At 37.1% G+C, this 21,447-nt stretch overlaps 1 protein-coding gene across 2 annotated transcripts in view; it reads right to left on the bottom strand.

Moving 5' to 3' along the window:
- Positions 1 to 8,128: 8,128 nt before the first annotated feature.
- GDAP1L1 (ganglioside induced differentiation associated protein 1 like 1) overlaps positions 8,129 to 21,447 on the bottom strand; it is a 494,626-nt gene continuing 481,307 nt past the window's right edge. For both annotated transcript variants that reach the window (XM_044089994.1, XM_044089993.1), the window contains one exon: positions 8,129 to 8,620. In XM_044089994.1, coding sequence (XP_043945929.1) covers positions 8,277 to 8,620 — 344 coding nt within the window. In that variant the 3' untranslated portion in view covers positions 8,129 to 8,276. The remainder of the gene's footprint in view (positions 8,621 to 21,447) is intronic.

Here is a 21,447-nt window from a genome sequence, read left to right as displayed (position 1 = left end):
AGGTTTATAGATTAGTACTAGGCCAACTACCTTTGTGGGCCATTTTAAGCCTAGCCAATTACCCCATGTGGGACTCAAACCCTGCACTTTGTGTTTCTTGGTTGGGAAGTTCCTTAAAGCTTTGGCAGATGCCATGGTGACACAGAACCAGTAATGCTGAGACCCCTCCTGGACTCAATGAAAACCTAAATGTTAAATGTGCATAGAGATGGGGACTCTAACCACTCCCACTTTATACTAATATTTGTTAATGTATATACAGCGGTACAAAATGTGAAGTTTCTGATTGGTTAATTTTTTCCTCACTGTGTTCTCAGATGTTATATGCTATTGTTCAATAAATATATTGGAAAAAAAAGTTATATGCTATTGTCATGGTTACATCTCTCTCTCTCTCTCTCTCTCTCCCTTGTGCACCTTACTCATACCTGACACTTTTAAAATTTTGTCAGTTCTGAAGAAGTTCTAGATATCATTAAAGAATGAAAGCCCTTAGCATCAGTTTTGCCTTCGAGTGTCTTTCTTTTAATTCATAAGAAAGAAGTTTGTTGTTTTATTAGTACAGTTATCACAGTTTGGTTTTGTTTTATTTTACATATGTATATATATATATATATATATATATATATATATATATATATGTGTGTGTGTGTATTTGCAGTTAACTGTGAGCAAATGGTACTGCATTTCATCAGTAAAAATTTTGAGTGCAAGTGCTTGAACTGCAGTAAAACAGAAGATACAATACACTAATGAGATGGACTACTGGCCTGACAGTGACATGAAAAAAGTACTAAAAGGTGATGTCAACGTCAATTGTTTGGACATAACCTCTAACTCCCCTACATCTAGCATGTAAGTATGTGATTTCTCACAACTAATTAACAGTTCCACACATTAAAACAAGACATCAAATTGCTTATTAGACTGGATCCTAGTATCAGACCCTACCAAATTCACTACCACAAGCACAATGTCAGACTCTCTCAGTGATCATCTCAGATTCTGTACGACCACACATCTCACACATCCACTCAACCAGCATGTTTAGAAAACAATGCAAAAGTTATCCAAGTTTAACCCAGAGATATTCATTACTACCCTATCATCTAACTGTAACATCCTAAAAATCCTCCCCTTAGATGATCCTGTAAATTAATTAAATACAACTTTCCTTAATATCTTAGATAGCCTTGCACCCATAGAAGGAAGAGATTAAAAACAAATAAAGCAATTTGGCTATCCAAAAACTAGAATACTAATGTAGGATAGAGAAAAAACATGGAAAGAATGGCAAAAATATAAACATCACAATATCTCAAAAACGTTAGAATAGTCTGCAACCGTACTAAAAAGCAAATAAACAAAGACAAAAAAAAAATATATATATATATATATATATATATATATATATATATATATATATATATAGATAGGTTCCGGACACATGCTTAGGTTCATAGATTCACACATACACGAAAGCGCTTAACATCGACAAGTGCTTCCATGTATGTGTGCCTGTTTCATAGATCGGACTACAGTGTGGGTAAGGGAAAATTCCATTTTCCCCACTGTAGTGTGATCTTGGAGTGAGAATAATAAAGTAGGGAGGTGTGGTGGGCACAGCCACCCATGTCGGGGGTGCAGGAGGGCGAAGCCCCCCTGCAGAAACATAGATTTTTTTTTTTTGAGCAACACATACACGGAAGCGCTTTTCGATGTTAAGCACTTTCGTGTATATGTGTTCGATGTTTTGTGATTCGGACATATGCTAGTCGAGCATGTGTCCTAGACCCATATACATATATATATATATATATATATATATATATATATATATATATATATATATATATATATATATATATATATATATATATATATATATATATATATATATATATATATATATATATATATATATATATATATATATATATATACATATATATATATATATATATATATATATATATATATATATATATATATATATACACATTCTGGTCAGTTGTTAAAGGAATCTTACATCCTGACCAAAAATTTAACCCTAACCCCATCTCTCAGTAACTCACCACTCAAAACTGCAACAAAATGCAATTCTTATTTCTTAGACAGTACAGCTCCCCTAATCAAAGATTCCCCAACATCTAAGCCCAACCCTGCTAAACAGCCACATGTCACCACATACACTTTTACATTCAAACTTGTGCCCACATCCTGTATAAAATTACTCTTAAAAAATCAAACCATGCTCTGCTTCATCTAATGACTCTCCAAGTGTGTAGCTTAAAACAGCAGCCAAAAGCATTGCCTGTTCTGTCTCAATCCTTATAAATTAGTCAGTCCAGGACACCCAAGTCCCACCCCCACCCCCGCCTGGAAAAAAATCATACATTAACCCTCTACACAAAGAAGGAAATTCAGCAGACATCAGTAACTTTAGACCTATAGAAATCTTATTCCCCCTTCTTCAAAACCCCTGAAAAAATAAATTCAAAATCAATTAAAAATGAACACTGAAATGTGTGTACCCAGATAGACAAGTTTATTGTGCGAATATTAATTAAGCACTTTTGTTCCACTGGACATTATCAGAATTTGTCATTACACTCCATTAAAAGATATTTAAACCATAAAATCGAATCATATGATGATTTACAATCAATCATGTATGATCAATGACATCACATCATACATTACCATAAGCAAAAGCATATATAAAATATAAAATATGTTAATTAAAGCCATTATATGTACTTTTTAAAAAAAATCTCAAAGATAATAATACCAAAGCCCCACATTTAAAAACATCGGGTAAAAAAGCTTTATAGTTCAACTAACAATTACTAATGATTAGCTTGCTATAAAAATAATAAGCCAGATGACCAGCAAAGAACTGCTTAAACAACTACAATCTTGGCTATTATTATTATAATTCAGCAGATCCAAGTTTAAGAACCTTAGTGATGGAAACATGGTCATTAACACCAGGCTCATTCATTGTGTTCAATTTAAGCTGCCAAATGAGCTCATGATATTCCAATGTATTCTCCCATGCTCCACCACTAGGATCTGGATCAACTTTCTCATGAATGAAAAATAAAAATATTTTGCACACAAAATATGTTTATACAATACATTATTTAAATTCCTTCATTTTATGGTTTAGATACAATGAATTATTCAGTTTCTTTCATTTTATGGTTTAAATATCTTTTAATTCTGTGTAATGACAGATTCTGATAAAGTTCTTTGGAACGGAAGTGTTTAATTGATGTTCATCCAATAAATGTATCTTAGTTGGGTGCACATACAGTAGTTCAGCATACATTTTTTACAGTTTTGCTCTTGATCACATGCTGCAAGACATGCATGGATTTTTTTAGTTTTCAAAAACAATTGTTTAAAGTATCTCTTGCATGGGAACTCCTATCCCCTTCATAACACAGCTTCCATTCCCTCACATACTACTAGCACTGCATTTCTAACCTTTATAGTTTGTGTCTTTCGGCTTTTCCCGGTTAGGGCTCGCCACAGCTGAACTCCGGTCTGCTAATGATTGGTAGTGGATTTTTACGTACCGGGTTACCAGCCCTGATGCACAACCTTCAATGAATGCAGGCCCCATTCACGTATGCCTCCACACAGAAGACGCTCTAGCTGAGAATCAAATGGGACAACGTCTTGCTATGAGGCGACAACGCTACCGCAGCACCACCACCGTAGTTATAGATATTGTTAATAAAGGTAGGGATAATGGCAAATTAGTGTCCTCCTTATTTCTAGACTTGTCTAAAGTCTTCAACACAGTTTGTCAAAGCAAACTTCTACTTCAAATGTCCTCATCATATTGTTAAAAATAATCAGAGACTTTCTTACTTTCTGGTTAAAAAAGAACTAGGACAAAAGCTACACAAACAAATGTTAAAAGAGACAGACAATGATGAAGTTAACAAGCCAGCCATTTAGTTCAGGGGCTCTAAAAAATAATAACACAAATGGCATACCCTGTAATATCGCATGAAGACACAGCCATGTGCTGTAAAGGACATCTAATTAATGAAACTATCCAGAAGATGCCTGATATCCATTATATCACGTACTACTACACTACATTATATCAAGTAGATGGTTTCCTGCATAAATTATTCTGTTATTCATTTATTTACTGCCATTGTAAGAGTATCACATGGTTGCACCTTCTTTCCATTCTGGTCTATCAGAATGCTTCTTTTAAGGCTGATGTTCAAAATCACATCTTTGTGAATGGCAACATATATTTGTTGCACACACGTGCAGTCGACTCTGTGGACTAGGAGAAATGGAAGACCAGTGATATAATTCCAACAGCCACCCTACTATTCTCACTCAGAAGCCATGGCATCCTCAGATTTAGTATATTGAAGTATGAGGCTATGTGAATGAGGTGCCTCATGTAAATAGCCTATGTTGACTGCATGATTTTGTGATATTTACTTGTGCTTTGATTGGCTGTCTGTAGAGATCCTGAGTTTTAGAGCATCAGATTTGCAGTGTTGCATTTTATTGAGCCACGGTGGTGCAGCAGTTAGCGTTGTTGCCTCACAGCAAGAGGTTCTCCCGTTCGATTCTCAGCTGGAACGCCTTCTGTGTGGAGTCTGTGTGTCCTCCCCACAGTCGAGTGATGTTTAAAGGCATGCAGGTAGGTGCATGTGTGAATGGGTGTGCCTTCTTTGAAGGTTGGGCGTCGGGCTGGCAACTCAGCACCATAAAAACCCACTGCCAATCATTAGCAGACCGGAGTTCCGCTGTGGTGACCCCTAACCAGGAAAAGCAGTGCTGCATTTTGAAACCTTGCACTTGAGCAAGCTGTAGGAAGCTTCATAAGAGAAACTGCATCTTTCAGTCTAACTATATCATAAATTATAGTGATCAGTTCAAATAAAAATATTTTTTCATGAAAATTCAGAAAGTAGTGCCCATAATTTTCCTCTTATATTCTTGGGGTAGCTACTAGGAATATTAAGATTTTAATGTTATTACTTTCATTACTTAACTTTGTTTTAATACTGTATGTACAACATGCTCTATTTTTAATTCATTTTCTTATTCCATGGTGTAAGCAACAGAGGAAGTTTATTTAATCATTTTGTTAACTTTAACAAACATTTTCAAGAGATGCTTGTATTATTAATGTATTATTATATATTTTCTTTACTTGTGATAAGGCAAGTCACAAGTTCTATATCTGATCAAAACACCTTTATGTAGCAGAATAAAACAAGAATAAGATAGCCATTTTTTAAATACACACGTGTTATAGGAAATGTAGTTATTTGTTTTTGCTCATTGCTTCGAAAACTGGTATTTAAGCATATTGAGTGAAAAGAATGGTAACTCATTTTTAAGATTATTAATAACCTATACACTTGCATCTAGTTCAGGTTTAATTCTGTTAGAAAAGGATAGCTTAATAATACGCTCCTTTCGTATCACGGACCCCACCTTGATGGGACTGCTGCATATCCGCAAGTCAAGCTCCACTCGAGTAACTCACATGCTCAGCTTCAACCTAGTCTGTAACATCAACAGGACATGTTGGCGAGACAGATTTGTGTCCAGGAGACTCCCCCATCTATGGAATAGACTCCTTCTCCATGTCAAACAGAGTGCCTCTTTGCCCCTTTTTAAGTGCGGGCTGGATAACTGGATGAGAAACAGAAAATATACCCCTGGGATTCCACCCATGTCCCTGCTGGACAGAGGCATCAAGGGTTGACTTGTCTAAACATGAGCTAAGTTCTTGACCAGGCTTATAAGGGCCACAAGGCCAATAGCCTAGTAACCTCCTATGATCCTATGATATGGCAGAAGGATAGAGTAATAACTGATGTGTCACCTGACAAACAATTGGTTAGTAGAAGATATTACTTTTACTGAATTTGTTTGTTAACTGGATAAGTCAATAGATCCCTCCTGGATCCTTTCCAGCCATGACCTGGGTTACAAGGACAAGAGTAGATGGCCTCTTCTATGAAAACTCCATGCCCGATTCCCTGAACAGCAAAAAAAAAAAAAAGGGCTCTCATACATCCCCTCCATACACACACACACATTATTTATATATGTATGGGAGCATAACCTTTCATTTAAACAGAAAGTAATCAATCCAACAATGATCAACAACTCTTCGTAAAAAATGTAAACAATGATCCGCAAAGGATCGGCAAAAAAACTACGATTATTTTTTTCAGGGGGGTGGCAATCTCCCTACCCCCATCTCCTGCTAATTATATATGCCAACTCTGAGATTGCACTACAGAGGGGAAAGGGCATCAATACTGATCCCCACTGTACCACAATCTGTTGGTGAAAAAGCTGGCACTTTTCAATCAGCTGATTTTCAATCCACTGTACTGGCTTTTTCACTTGTCAGTGTGAAGCTGATTCAACATAATGTTCTGTTCCCATGTGTATATACAGATATCTATAGAAGAGAAACAAAGAGAGAGAGAGAGAGATTTAACTCAGTTTACAATCACAGTTTTGAAGTCCACAGCCTTTAAAGTCATAATCCTGAGATCATAATATCGAAAGAGCAAAACACTGAAGATCACAATGACCCATGTTAGCACTTGTCCCCTGGCCTGCACATTTGTAGGACCTATGTTTAGCACTTATTCCTGGATTCACACTGGAAGTAGAATTTTGTATTTGAGGTTGTAGTCTTCAATGTTTTGCTTTTTCAATATTATGGTCTCAGGATTATGACCTTCAAGACTGTGGGCTTCATGACAGTAGTAAAACTACTAATTCCAGAGTCCCACAAAAAATTGGGAAAGGAGATATTCCAAATTAAAATGCATAGAGGCATCATACAAATAACAGTCATCTGAGCCTAATATTCTATTCTTCAATTTGAGATAAATGGTGATATCAAAGATGTGTTAGGACAGTTAGAACCCATTCAAATGGTTATTGGTCACTTACAAGGAAACCAGTATGCATGGATAACACATAGAAGCCAAACAACCAAGATGTTTTGGGAAGCTGGAGAAAGCCAAACAAGACACACACGGCCAGTGGGGAGCTATATAAGTTCTACATTAGTAATGACTGGAGAATAGCTATGAACTCTTGGTTATGGAGCTGATAACTATCTGAGGAATGCTTGACTTTGCTCTTATTTAAAGTGAGCTTGTGAATTACCATTTAGCAATTTGATTCATAGAACCAGATTCAAATAAATCATTCTATATCCAGGCATCTTGTCTTCAAGAAAATACTGATTACGTTAATGAATAAAGGAAGTGACAGCAACATGGATGCTATGTGGTATCAAGAGTCACAAGCAAGATGCAATCTGATTAGTCAAATGGTTGTGAATGCTAGAAATATTTTCTACTGGTATACTTAAATTCAAGTATGACACAAAACTGCTATAAACACAGTCATGTTATGTCCATCACAGCTGTGCTTATTTGTTTTTATGTTTCCCTTTAAGCAGTTGGTAAACCTTTTAGAGCATGTCAGTCCTACTATTTAAAGTATAAATTTGATTATAGTTGGCATAATCGAGTCCTAATTTATTAACAAGACATTTCAGCAAATTTTGTTTATGAAAAGAGTTAATAGTTATCATCCTGGATGAAATGGGGCAAGCCCCCCACACCCCACAAAAGGGACTTTACCCCCCATCTGAGGCTGTCCTGCCTGGGGGAAAAGGGGGTATATTTGCTGAAGTGTCCTATCATGGCAACAAGACTCATATCAACAACTACAATGGATGCAGCACCCAGATTTACTTTTAAATAAATATATTCTCTGTAGATACTTTTCAGTAAATATACTGAGTTGAACAGCCATATAACACTGGTCTGAATGGACTTCCTTACCATTTTCAGAGTTATACCAGTAATCTAACAAGTAGACTATAATTCCAGCTCCCTAGCCATTTATAGCTATGTCTTTGTAAGGTTCAAAGTGCTGAAAAATGATGGCATCACTTAAATAAAACTGTAGTATTATATGGCTCAGCTGACTGTTGTAGATATTGTCTTTGGAAGATGCTAAATAGCTTTGACTTGGTGTGGACTAAGTAAAAATAAAACTTTGTATCTTGTCTATAAATAACCAAAGTCAGTAATAAAATGAATAGCAGGTGTGCTTTATCATTCTGTTGTATGGAATGCTTATAGTAAATATACACTAATTTTAGAATTTATGACTTTAATACAATTACATTTCATGACATTACACAGTACAGAGACAACAAAACACCATTTATTCCCTTTCTAAATGTATTTTTTCTTCAAATACCAGTAGGCAAAATATCCCATTCCTCCTAAGGATCCCATTAAAAAAGAAGCCCCAAAGAAAGATGGCGGTTTTCGTTTCACAAGACGGAAGGCATTAGGTAAAACAGCAGACAATAAAGTGGTGTGTATATCTCCTAAAACTTTTTTGAAGGCATATCGTTTTTGTACTCTCTCAAAGAAGGACTGAAGATTGGGTCTGCTTCCATCTTCCCAGTATTTTTTTGAAAGTCCTAGAAATTTGAGGCGGTGTAGTGTTGCTCCAAGCAGAATGTCAGCTAAAGTGAATACAGTCCCACACAGCCAGAGTTCACATTTTTGTCCTGGAAGAAACAGTAAATGAAAACAAGTTGAGGTAGCTATGGTTGCACATAAATTCAGGTTGCCAAGGTATCAGAAATTTTCTTTACCTCATGAGTGTCTCAGACCACACTTACAGAATAATGTTCATAACAATATATTTTATCTTAACTTTTTCTCTAAAACACAGTGAAAAAATGTCATCAAAGAATAAGACAGCAATGTAGGAAATGCTTGGAAAAATATGCAGCAACAATGATCTGCAGTGCAAAAAATACTTTACATGAAATGTGAAATGATAAAACTGACGTGTAGAGGAGCAGATGTGTCACGGACTATAATTTGTACAAAACTAAATGCAGTCAATGAAACATAAAGAGAGAAGGGACTCGCTTTGATTGTACAAACTGTAGTAGGAATTAAGGACTGGGAGAAGAGAACAACAGGAGGAAACAAGCTGAATGAAATAGGAATGGTTACTTGCACATGCATGGAAAAATATACGTAGAGAAAGAAACATATGCTGTATACAAACGAATGAAAGCCCTTGAATAGACGAGCTACACTTTATATATGTTGTAGCAAAATCTATTCTGTAGCAAGACTGCTTCTGAGCATAACTAATGTTAGGATATAGAGAAGCAAAACACACCATTGGCAAAATTTTACTCCTACCTTTAATGTGTTTGACTTAATGCCAAGAATGCAGACATAAATCTCACTCCTCAAACACAGGGTCAAAATACCAGACATGTTTTGTTTGCATATGTGCTACAGAAACATACATAGCTATTTTCTCAGCTTATTTCTTTGAATACCTGTATTTGGGTATACCGTGTAAAATGAATGGTAACCCTTTTTAAGATAGTAAATAACTTGCATAGTTGCAACTAGTTTGGGTTTATTTTTCAAGGATAAGGGTAGCTTACTAATAACTGCCTTTCATATAGAATAAGGATAGTGACATACAGTAGCAGACTTGGAATCCTGTGATTTTGTAATACTTCCCACAAGACATTTCACAATACATGTCATATGCCATCTGGAAGTCCGCAAAATAAATGTAGATAGTTCTAGCAAACTCCCACGACTATTGTGATATCTGAGCAGGGATAAAGAGCTGATAAACTGTTCCACAGCTACGACAGAATCTGCACTTCTCCTCCTAAATGAAATCTGTACTTCTCCTAAAATCAAAGTCTCGACTAATGGATCAAGTCTTATTTCCAGTATGATGATATATGCTTTCCCAGGGAGGATAAGCATGATACCTTTACAACTGGAGCACACCCTCCTTTTTGAAAATGGGGACTATTTCTCCAGTTTGTCAGTCCAGAAGTACTGTCTCAGCCTTCTATGCAATACTGCAAAGGCATATTAATCATGACATCTTAACAATGTCCATCACCTTCACCATTTGTGACCAGATCTCATCCACTCTCAATGCCTTGCCACAGTTACTTACTTATGCCCGTCACCCTTGACAGGGTATGGGCCACCAACTACAGCTCTCCACCGAATCTTGTCCTGGGCCAGCTGTTCTATTTGGTTCCATGTGTAGCCTCTAAGCTTAGCATCTGCCTCAAAGTCTCGCCTGCAGGTGTTTCGTGGGCGGCCTCTTCCTCTCTTCCCCTGAGGATTCCAGCGCAACGCCTGTCTTGTAATGTTGTTTGCTGGTTTGCGAAGAGTATGCCCAATCCATCTCCACCTCCTCCTCTTAACTTCTTCCCCAATCAAAAGTTGGTTGGTCCTTTCCAAAAGGGTGGCGTTGCTAATAGTGTCTGGCCATCGAATCCGTAGAATCTTCCTGAGACAGCTATTTGTAAATGTCTGAAGTATTTTAGTGGTGGTCTTGTTTAACCCCCAGGTCTCTGCCCCATACAGCAGTACTGACTTCACGTTAGAGTTAAACAGCCTTATCTTGTTGATCAAGGATAGTTCTCTTGTTTTCCAGACCCTATTTAACTGTATGAAGGCTGCTCTTGCTTTTCCTATCCTTGCCCTGACATCAGCTTCTGATCCGCCCTGCTTGTCAATTATGCTGCCAAGGTAGGTAAAGGACTGCACTTCCTCCAGTGGCTTCCCTTGCAGAGTGATAGGGTTAGTATTTGTGGAGTTTAATTTAAGGATCTTTGTCTTCAGATTGTTAATGTTAAGACCCACCTCTAGTGCTGTAACTGCCACCAAATTTGTCTTGTTTTGCATTTGCTGCTGGCTGTGAGAGATGAGGGCGAGGTCATCAGCATAGTCCAGATCTTCCAGCTGACTCCATAGGGTCCATTGGATCCCATTTTTTTGTCCTGCAGTAGATTTCTTCATAATCCAATCGATAACTAACAGGAAGAGGAATGGTGACAGTAAGCATCCTTGCCTGACCCCAGTTTTTACTTGAAAGCTTTCAGAGAGCTGCCCTCCATGTATAACCCTGCATGATAGACCATTGTATGAGTTCTTTATCAAATTTACTATTTTCGTTGGTATACCATAATGCTTCAGAAGGCTCCACAGTGTCTCTCTGTCCATGCTATCAAATGCCTTTTCAAAGTCAACAAAGTTGATATACAATGATGAGTTCCATTCAACTGACTGTTCCACAATTATTCTGAGCGTTGCAATTTGATCAGTACACGATCTATTTTTGCGGAAGCCTGCCTGCTCTTCTCTCAGCTTTTTGTCAGTGGTGTCCTTTATCCTTTCCAAAAGGATACGGTTGAAAACTTTTCCTGGAACTGATAGAAGATTGATGCCTCTGTAGTTGTCGCATTTGCTAAGGTCCCCTTTCTTGGGAAGCTTAATGAGATGGCTCTCTTTCCATTCTGAAGGAACAGTTTCCTCTGCCCAGATTCTTTCAAAGAGTGGGTACAACATCTCCACTGATGTATTCAAGTCTGCTTTAAGGGCCTCTGCCGGGATGTTATCTGGTCCTGCCGCTTTCCCATTTTTCATTTGGATGATGGCTTTCCTGATCTCCTCCTTGCTTGGCTTTTCACAATTGATTGGTAGATCTTCATTGACTGGCTCAATAATTGGAGGGTTTAGAGGTGACAGTCTGTTTAGAAGTTCTTCAAAGTGTTCCACCCACCTTTTCAGTTGATGTTCTATACTATTGATGGTTTTCCCTTGCTTATCTTTAACAGGTCTCTCTGGCTTACTGTACTTTCCTGAAAGTTGCTTGGTGATATCATACAACATTTTTGTGTTACCACTGTAAGCTGCCAGTTCTGCCTCAACTGCCAACTGTTCCACATAATTGTTCTTGTCTATTTTAATGCATCTTTTGACCTCACTGTGGGCATCTGCATATTCTTCTTGGGCCTTGATCTTTAAAGCTCTGGTTTTACTGTTGTTTACTTTTGCCTTCTTCCTCTTTCTGTCTTCTATCTTTACCAGTGTTTCTGCAGTGATCCACTCTTTCTGATGATACTTTTTAGGTCCCAGTGTCTCTTGACAAGCTAAGTCTACAGCCTTTTTCACATTCTGCCAAGAGCTGTTTACTCCACCCTCCTCAACCAGTTCTTGTAGCACTTCAAATTTGTTCTTCAGTGCAATGTTGAACTGTTCTTTTGTCTGAGAATCTTTCAATAGATGAACATTGTATTTGATTCTCCTAGATGACTCTTGAACCTGGGTTTTTAGCTTTAGCTTCAGTCTAGCCACCACCAAGTGATGGTCAGATGCTACATCTGCCCCTCTTTTCACTCTGACATCTTGTAATGTTCTTCTAAACCTTCTACAGATGCATATGTGATCTATCTGGTTTTCTGTTGTGTAGTCAGGGAGACCCATGTATTTTTGTGTATCCGTTTGTGGGGAAAAATGCTGCCTCCAATGACCAAATTGTTGAGAGCACATAGATCAACAAACCTTTCACCATTCTCATTGATTGTTCCCAGAGCATGTGTACCCATGATTTGCTCATATCCTATGTTACTGGATCCGACCTTGGCATTTATATCGCCCATAAGGATAGTAAGGTCTTTGTCTGTGTAGGTCTCGAGGATCTGCTGCAGTCTTTCATAAAACTGATCTTTATCTTCCTCTTCACTGTCATTAGTTGGTGCGTAGCACTGGACCACATTCATTACAATTTTCTTCTTCTTTGTACGGAATGAAGATGTGATGATCCTGGGGCCATGTGCTTCCCATCCAGTCAGGGCTCTCTGGGCCTGTTTAGCCAACATAAGACCAACCCCTTGGGAGTGAAGTGCTTCACTGTCCTCATGTCCAGAATAAAGCAGCAACTCTCCTGTAGATAATCGACACTGACCAGCCCCTGTCCACCCTGTCTCGCTGATTCCCAACAAACTCAAGTTGTTATTTCTCATTTCTGCTGCCACTTGGGCTGCCTTGTTTAGCTCATACATGGTCCTGACATTCCATGTGCCAATGTTTATTTTCCTGGTAGAGAGAAGGGTGCTCTGCTTTGTGGCGTCCTTTCAGCTTTGGCCACAAAACTTCATAAATCTTCCATTTGAAGAACCCTCCTCTTCCAAGACAAGATTGTCTGTGTTTCCTGTAGTTGGTGTTTTTGTAGCAAATAGTTTTTTACGGGGTGGGGTTGCTAACCCTAAGCCCAACCCTCCTCCTTTTTCAGCCGGGCTTGGGACCGTCCTTGGCGGAGTTCCTTGCCACAGTGGAAATGCTTAATCAATGGCCTTATCTTCTGAAATTGATCCACTTTCACAGTCTGCTTATTCTTCTGCCCTCTCAGAGGAATGTCTGTTCACCAGATTCAAGAGATCTTCAAGGTGCTCCTTCTGCTTCTCAACAATGCTTCCTGGTTTTTCAGTCTCAGAGTGTAACCACTGCTCCTACATGTTGACAGCTGTCAGCTAAAATGATCTGTGTATCTTTTGAGGATGGCCATTGAGTCTTTCTCACATGAGGTGTATCAGGTGGTCCAACAGAAGAAGCTCCAATAGCAGACTCAGGGGTGGAGTGATTGTATCTCAGCTTATTTGCAAACTTCTTGGGATCCCACAGAATGAGTTGTAGACTGCTGATTAACCTAGAGAAATCTGATCTAACCTGCTGATCACACTGCTACTACTGTGAGCTTAACTAGGAAATGTGACTTAGAAAATGAATGAATGAATAATTTTAGAATGTATACACATAACTGGCTTTGTACATTGCATACATACACAGAAGGCACAGTGACATATTAGCTTGTTACAAAATATGTTCTGTACAGGAGGCTCATCTTTAGCAGCACAGAAACTTAGATGGCTAGAAACACAATATCTGTTCTGTCCCTGATGATATGGCAAGGATCTTTGTAGAAAATGTTTACTTTAGCTGAAGTGATGCAGAGCCATATTTTAACTATTTCTGATGCATTGACAATCATATTCTTCATTATTTGAACCATGGGCTACTTCAGTTATTTGAGTTAAATGAATTAACTGGCAGGACTGTATTTCAGCTGCACAGACCTATAGCAGCATCTTTTTCAGATATACTTGTTTTTATGATTTGCTTTCAGATTGTGTTATAACAGCGTAGTGTTTTTTTCCACCATTCTCTTGCCCACTTTTATTTCCTTTTGGCAATGTGATTAATTGAAAAGGCAGAACAAGATGCAGTCAATGCGCGTAGAGTACAGTACCATACTGTCTCTCTAGCGGAGGGTGAACTGTGAGATGAGGCAAAGTGCTTTGAAGTTTCTTTTATTTCTTATAAAACAGCACTGGAATACCATAGAACAGACATAATCTCTCAATATACTTTCTCCTGGTAGGTGCTGCCATAGAGGGTGTATGTCAGAGAAGAGATGCAGGAGAAAGCCCCCCACATCGAGTACATGAGGCTTCCCTCCTCCAGCAAGACTTCTTTATTTTATTGTAACTTTTGTTTTCTGCTTGGACTGCAGTTTTGTTTGTGGACAGTTGGCATCACACAGACACGTGCAAGCACAAATGCACACACAAACACACACACACATCTAGGAAATGGTAATTGTAGACAGTGATATAGTCCCTGAAGGAAGAGTTTGCTGTGATTGTGCATTAGGCTCATATCACAGCAGACAAAACATAGAAAATTAATGTTTTTAGCTGTTCTATTATTTGACAGTATAAGCACAATTGTGGACTACAGCTGGCAGGTTAGCTTCTAAACTTCTATTTCGGCTGTTCATTGTATAAAGTATTTGCATAGGTTGCCCCTGTACCTCAGAATACTACTCATTTGAACACTGGAGCTTCCTAGTTTTGCAGGGATTAAAGAGTCCCCTTCCAGGGTGAGCCTTAGTTGTGTATTGTTAACATTGTATAAGCAGTGTGAATGATTTCTAAGTCACAATACACTACATAGTCCAGTTTATAGTGAAAAGTGTTGCAATGGCCCTTTAAGTATTTATTTTTCTCAGAACCATTCTGTTTCTTGTCAGAAAGATGCAGTCAGTTACTTTTGGCCTTTAAATATCCCAGTAGATCACAAATTGTTGGAGACTTTCAGCCTTTGAATGTCCTGACAAGTCAAACAACGTGCATTTTGAGACTTGAATATTCAGATAAATTGATGCCCGAATTTGCTCTGTCTGCTTATTGTTAGCTTTGAAACATCTTGTAATATGATTTGTATCTAATATTTAAATATTCATATCAAGCACTTGATTTCTTAGGTTAGACTAAAGACATCTGACTTGTGCATTTTTTAAAGGTGAGCAATAACTTTATTAGTAGCAGTTTCATCAAAGGAATTTCTGTTGAACCAATAAATCAGACAACTTTCTAAAAAGCATTATGTTCTTTAACTCATTACATCCGAGTGATGCCTCCAGGTGCATCTGCAGTTACCTCCTACTGCTCCTCTAGGCGTCAGATATTGCTTGTTCATATTTCCATTAGTAATTCCAAAATCATGCTACATACAAAGTATCAGAATATTTTATCTTGAAGCATACATGATAGCAAACACAACTGTACTGATATTTGACCTCTGTCAATGAGTATTTGGAATTGTAAGGTGATAACTTCATTTTTAATGGAACAGGCCACACCCACTAGGAGTTAAAGGTATACACTCAAAAGAGTTTTACTGGAGGGAATGAGTTAAAGCTTTTTTTGTTAAAACTGTCATTTGGTTTGTGTTTCATTTATTTGTCAGTGAAGTTTAGATTTCTTTCTTTTATTAGAGATGCAGTAAATGTACTGTTTTTTACTTATCTGAACTGTGGATGCACTTTCAATTCTCAAGTGGGTATGGAGAGTGAATCACCAAGTGTTAGATTGCAGAGAGATTGGCTCTTGCAGAAATATTGTTTTACTCATGTTTTATATTTTTTTTTTCAAATAGAGTGATTTTGTCCACATGTCTGCATAAGTTTGATTGTGCTATCATTCCTTAAGGGTTTGATGGTGTGTCCACAGATCCTTTGTCAAGCATTTAACGTACTGCATGCTATGTTCTTAGCTTTTTTGACTATCCTAATGGAGCAGATGATATATTTATCAATGTATTTATTTATTTGAGTTTGTTAACCAGTTAATTGAGCTGGTAAGACCATTTTCAGCCATGACCCAAGCCAAGAGGCAGTAATAACGTTTCAAAACACATTTGCAAACCAGATTATCATCTGAATTACATTTCAAACCAATATCTACATTCAGGATACATTATAACCTACATTTACAGTTCAGTAACTATAACAGGTATGCTTTTACATGAATATTTACATAACTCAAAGCATTCCGTACAGAATACTAGAACTAATACAGTTTGGTAACAATTAGAGTTGGGCTTTTATACGATTAATGTGATGTAGACAAATCACTGCATTATATACAAGTCTACTATTTATTTACATATGTAAAATAGTTACGCAGCTATCTCTGTGTATTATGGCTGCATGTTGCTAAGAATAATGTCATTTTTTTTAGTATGATAGCTTAGGCCCCAATTCACTAGCTCTGACATGATTTCCCATAAAATTTGCACTTCCTGCTGGTGAAGTATGATTTTAATAACTTTTGAAAAACATTTAATTTAATAGCTTTTTTTGTACTTTGGTAAAATACTCTGATATGCTGTTTTGCAGAAGACTGTTTCTATTGTTTTCACGGTATATGTAGAGATGTTTGTAGGATTGGGTGACTTGACTTCTTAGTTTAGACTGGAGACTAATTAGAAGTGTGTTTTTTAAAGGTGAGTTAGAGTATTTAATTAAAAAATGTACTTTTGCCTGCAGTAGTAACTATTTGCTTTTCTTATAATGCACCACAGTGGAGTTCTCTCTATTAAGATAAATAAATGAATCTGAGTAGTTTGTTCTCAGCTGTTTGAAGGATAGCAATATTTTATTGGGAATTTAGATAGCTAGTACAAGACTATATACAATGTATGGAATAAGGACATTTTTGGCTAGTGATGCCTGAACTCCAGTAGTAAGCAGGTGGGAGCTTCTACATGATACTATGATTTGCTTCAGAACGTTCTCACCGTATTGTTATATAGTGGATATAAAACATTTACACACCCCTGTTAAAATGCCATTTTTTCTGATATAAAAAATGAGACCACAATAAATCATTTCAAAACTTTTCCCACCTTTAATGTGACCTATAACCTGTACAATTCAAATGAAAAACAAAACTGTTAGGAGAAAAATATAAAAAATAAAAAATGTACAATAAGCTGGTTGCATAAGTGTGCACACCCTTAAACTAATACTTTGTTGAAGCACCTTTTGATTTAATTACAACATTCAGTCTTCTTAGGTAGGAGTCTATCAGCATGGCAGATCTTGACTTGGTAATATTTGCCTAGTCTTCCTTTCAAAAGAGCTCCAAATCTGTCAGATTGCAAGGGCAGGTCTGGGCTCTGGCTGGGCCATTCCAAAACTTTAATTTTCTTCTGGTGAAGCCATTCTTTTGTTGATTTGGATATATGCTTGGGGGTCATTGTCATGTTGAAAGGTGAAATTTCTCTTCATCTTCATCTTTCTAGCAGATGCCTGAAGTTTTTGGGCCAAAAGTGACTGGTATTTGGAACTGTTCATAATTCCCTCCACCTTGACTAAAGCCCCAGTTCCAACTGAAGAAAAGCAGCCCCAAAGCATGATACTGCTACCACCATGGGGATGGTGTTCTTTTGGTGATGTGAAGTATTGTTTTTGCGCCAAACGTACCTTTTGGAATTGTCGCCAAAAGTTCAACCTTGGTCTCATCAGACCATAACACATTTTCCCACATGCTTTTAGGAGACGATGTATTGTTTTGCAAATTTTAGCCGGGCCTGGATGTTTTTCTGTGTAAGAAAAGGCTTCTGTCTTGCAACCCTATCCCATAGACCAGCCCAGGCATATGGAGAATATGGGAGATTGTTGTCACGTGTAGTACACAACCAGTACTTGCCCGAAACTCCTGCAGCTCCTTCAGTGTTGCTGTAGGTCTCTTGGTAGCCTCCCTGACCAGTTTTCGTCTTGTCTTTTCATCAATTTTGGAGGGACGTCCACTTCTTTGCAATGTCACTGTTGTCCCATATTTTTCCACTTTTTGATGACTGTCTTCACTGTGTTCCATGGTATATCCAATGCTGTGGAAATTTTTTTGTACCCTTCTCCTGACTGATACCTTTCAACAATGAGATCCCTTTGATGCTTTGTAAGATCTCTGTGAACCATGGATTTTGCTGTAGCAGGCAACTGAGTAAATGTCAGGAAAATCCTACTAGGACAGCTGAACTTTGATTGATGGCAGATGTGTAGACAAGAAGACTGAATGTTGTAATTAAATCAAAAGGTGATTCAACAAAGTATTAGTTTAAGGGTGTGCACACTTATGCAACCAGCTTATTGTACATTTTTTTCCCCTAACAGATTTGTTTGTTTTTCAATTGAATTGTACAGGTTATAGGTCACATTAAAGGTGGGAAAAGTTTTGAAATGATTTATTGTGGTCTCATTTTTTTTATATCACAAATACCTGGCAGTTTAACAGGGATGTGTAAACTTTTTCTATCCACTGTACATGTTTGCTACAGGGTAACTTGTTACCTAACATAATCCCTAGATACTGTTGCAGTTCAGTTGAAGGTACAGATATCTTCTGAGTTCCTAACCTCAATATAACAAACGCTCAGTATTTACTGTAAAACTATTACGATATAACCAATTTCTTCCATCCATCCTCAACCTTTTTTCACATTTCATAGCTAACCAAAAATCCTCTTGTAACTCTTTATTTAAATATTTATGTCCTATTGTAAACAGAAGATCAGCTACTTGCAGTGTGCAAATAATACATAGGAGATCATAAGTTCGACTGCTGATAAATATTGAGACTAGCAGGGTCCCCAGCAGTCAGCTGTGTGGGACTGTCATTGTTGTACTTTCTCTTTCTGAGATAGCATTGTTAAAGAATAGTACAAAAAGTCATATTGTCAAGGTAGTCTTGGATTCATTCAATTACTGGTTGAACAAATCCGGTGTTCTGCAATTTCAGAGGCACATTTAAGAACCAGGAACATGGCAGCTGTGAGTAATCCTTTCTCCATTTTGATATACATTTCTGTCAGTGTACATGCTGTTTGTCTGTGAGTATGTTAAACGTTTGATAATATATATATTTGTCTGTAGATTAAATTTTCAACAGTTATGACTACAGGACAGGAGTTAGTAGTTGTTGACTGTGGTTGGGGTAGCAGCTTTAAAAAGGGTCTACTTATCAGTGTTTAAAACTGGGTGAAATTAATTTAGTGATGATGCACAGATTAAATATATTCTTTACTAGGTGGCCTAAAATGGTACTACCTCTGCTTAGCAATTTGGGTTGTGATATGTGAAAATATGAATTGTAATAGTAGTCTGTTTTATCTAAGAGTTCCTGAGTGTCATTTTTTGGAAAAGATTTTAAAGTACAAGTGGGATTAGATAATACATTGTTGTAGAGGATTCATGAAATGAGTGAAGGAATGTTAAATAATTTTTTGAATGGGGAAAAGGGAAGAATATATTGTCTTTTAGCTTTTTTTATGATAGTCAGTGCATTGATAACAACTTTTGAAAATATTTTATTATTTATGTTTCTAAAGGCATGCCAGAACTGTTTTGGTTCATTGAGTAGATGAAGGCTACATTAGCTTTAGTGGTATTTATTTGGGTGCCTTTTGTTGCTTTTGAAAGTGTTCTGTTTTCCTTTGATTATTAATACCCCATTTATAGTCTAGCCACTCTTATCTATGTTGTAATTTGTGTTTTAAGGCCATTTATTAACCATATATTTATTTTTTATGTTTACTGGTGACTCATACTTTATAGAAGATTGAGATTGCACTTGTTGGATCTTGACAACTGTATACCTGGCTCTCTGTGAATGAATTGTAACTTTGCTTTCCATTGGGATTCACTGGCTTCAGGAATAGTGTAGGTGTATAAGAGTCGAGGAGGTAGTTTTTCTATTTTACATTTCCAAGCAGTAAAAACTGGATAATGGTCTCCCACTGCAGGCAGAACAATTTGTAGGTCTGATAATTTTATCAGGTATGTCTGTGATGATTATGTCTAAAACCGGACCTTTGCTGTCATAGGATTGTGTCTAATATCTTCTCTCACAAGCTTAGGCAAGTTGTTTCCTGCTAGATTCCTGTGTAGCTGCTGCTCTACCAGGCATTTCCAGTCAATGTTTAGGTCTCCCACTACTATTAATTTGGGTACTTTTCCGTTAACGGGGCAACATTCAAAATGTGCTTTATGTCAATAATTTCAATGTCACCATTAGGTCCATTATCCACGTCTGTAGCACTCACCTTAACTGCAACATAATTTTTACCATTCTGTTCCAAAAGCTTCACTTTATAAACGTATAGATTCAAATTGGAGCATTTTCATTGGTGTCTAGAACAATTATTTGAACTACAGCTGTTCCAGTTCTTTAAGGTTCACCGCCATCTACTGCAGTCAGTTGTAATGACATTTTACGTGCCTTCTAGTAGTCTAGCTGCTTTACCAGTAAGATCTCAGCATGTTTGCTCTGATCATTTTGTCATTCACATCTAAAATTTCCACTTCTGCGTGTAACAGTTTTAAGGGGTTTTCAATTAGAAGCTGGAAATATAGCTTGCATTTAGGTGTCTGTCCACAGATTTGCTCTCTGTCTAATCCCGTTCCTTACCCGTTCATTAACAGCTGTAGTTCAAATGATTGTTGTAGACACCAACGATAATGCTTCGATTTGTAATCAATCCATTTATAAAGTGAAGATTTTTGAACAGATGGTAAAAATTATGTTGCAGTTAAGGTGACTGCTTAGAATGGGCCTAATGGTGACATCACTTATGCAGTATCTCATATTTCAGAATCAGAGTCAATTAGACATTTTTTCAAATTAAATAACAAAACCGGCGAAATAACTGTCGCTGAGGCACTCGATTTTGAGGATGCAAACCATAATCAGATGGAAGTGCAAGGCAAAGATGGTGGAGGCTTTACATCATTTTGTAAAGTCTTTCTTGAAATTATTGATGTAAAGCACATTTTGAGTGTTTGCCCCATTAACGGACATTTACTTTTGTTGTTAATCTTAACAAGTGTGTGTAAAATGTATAATTTACCGCCTTTTTTTTAAATGTTATTCATTTAATTATTTCACACACACCTGTCAATATTACTATGAAAAATACATGATTTCACAGTACATTCGCAGCTCACCAACTGCATTTCAACTGTTGCGAATGAGGTGAAAAAAATGCTGTTGCCCTCTTATTGGAAAAGTATCCACATTTGTTTCATTTTGTTTTGGATAGTATAGTGCTCAAGATCTCTTGCATTAGATTGATGGGCTATATATACATATATATATATATATATATATAGAGAGAGAGAGAGAGAGTGTATCCATGTATACTTTTA

Source organism: Protopterus annectens, chromosome 12.part0 (genome assembly GCF_019279795.1).
Source record: "Protopterus annectens isolate FY-2018-M chromosome 12.part0, PAN1.0, whole genome shotgun sequence".
Lineage (NCBI taxonomy): Eukaryota > Metazoa > Chordata > Ceratodontiformes > Protopteridae > Protopterus > Protopterus annectens.
The sequence above is the reverse complement of the archived record's forward strand: the minus strand, read 5'-3'. Positions and strand labels throughout refer to the sequence as shown.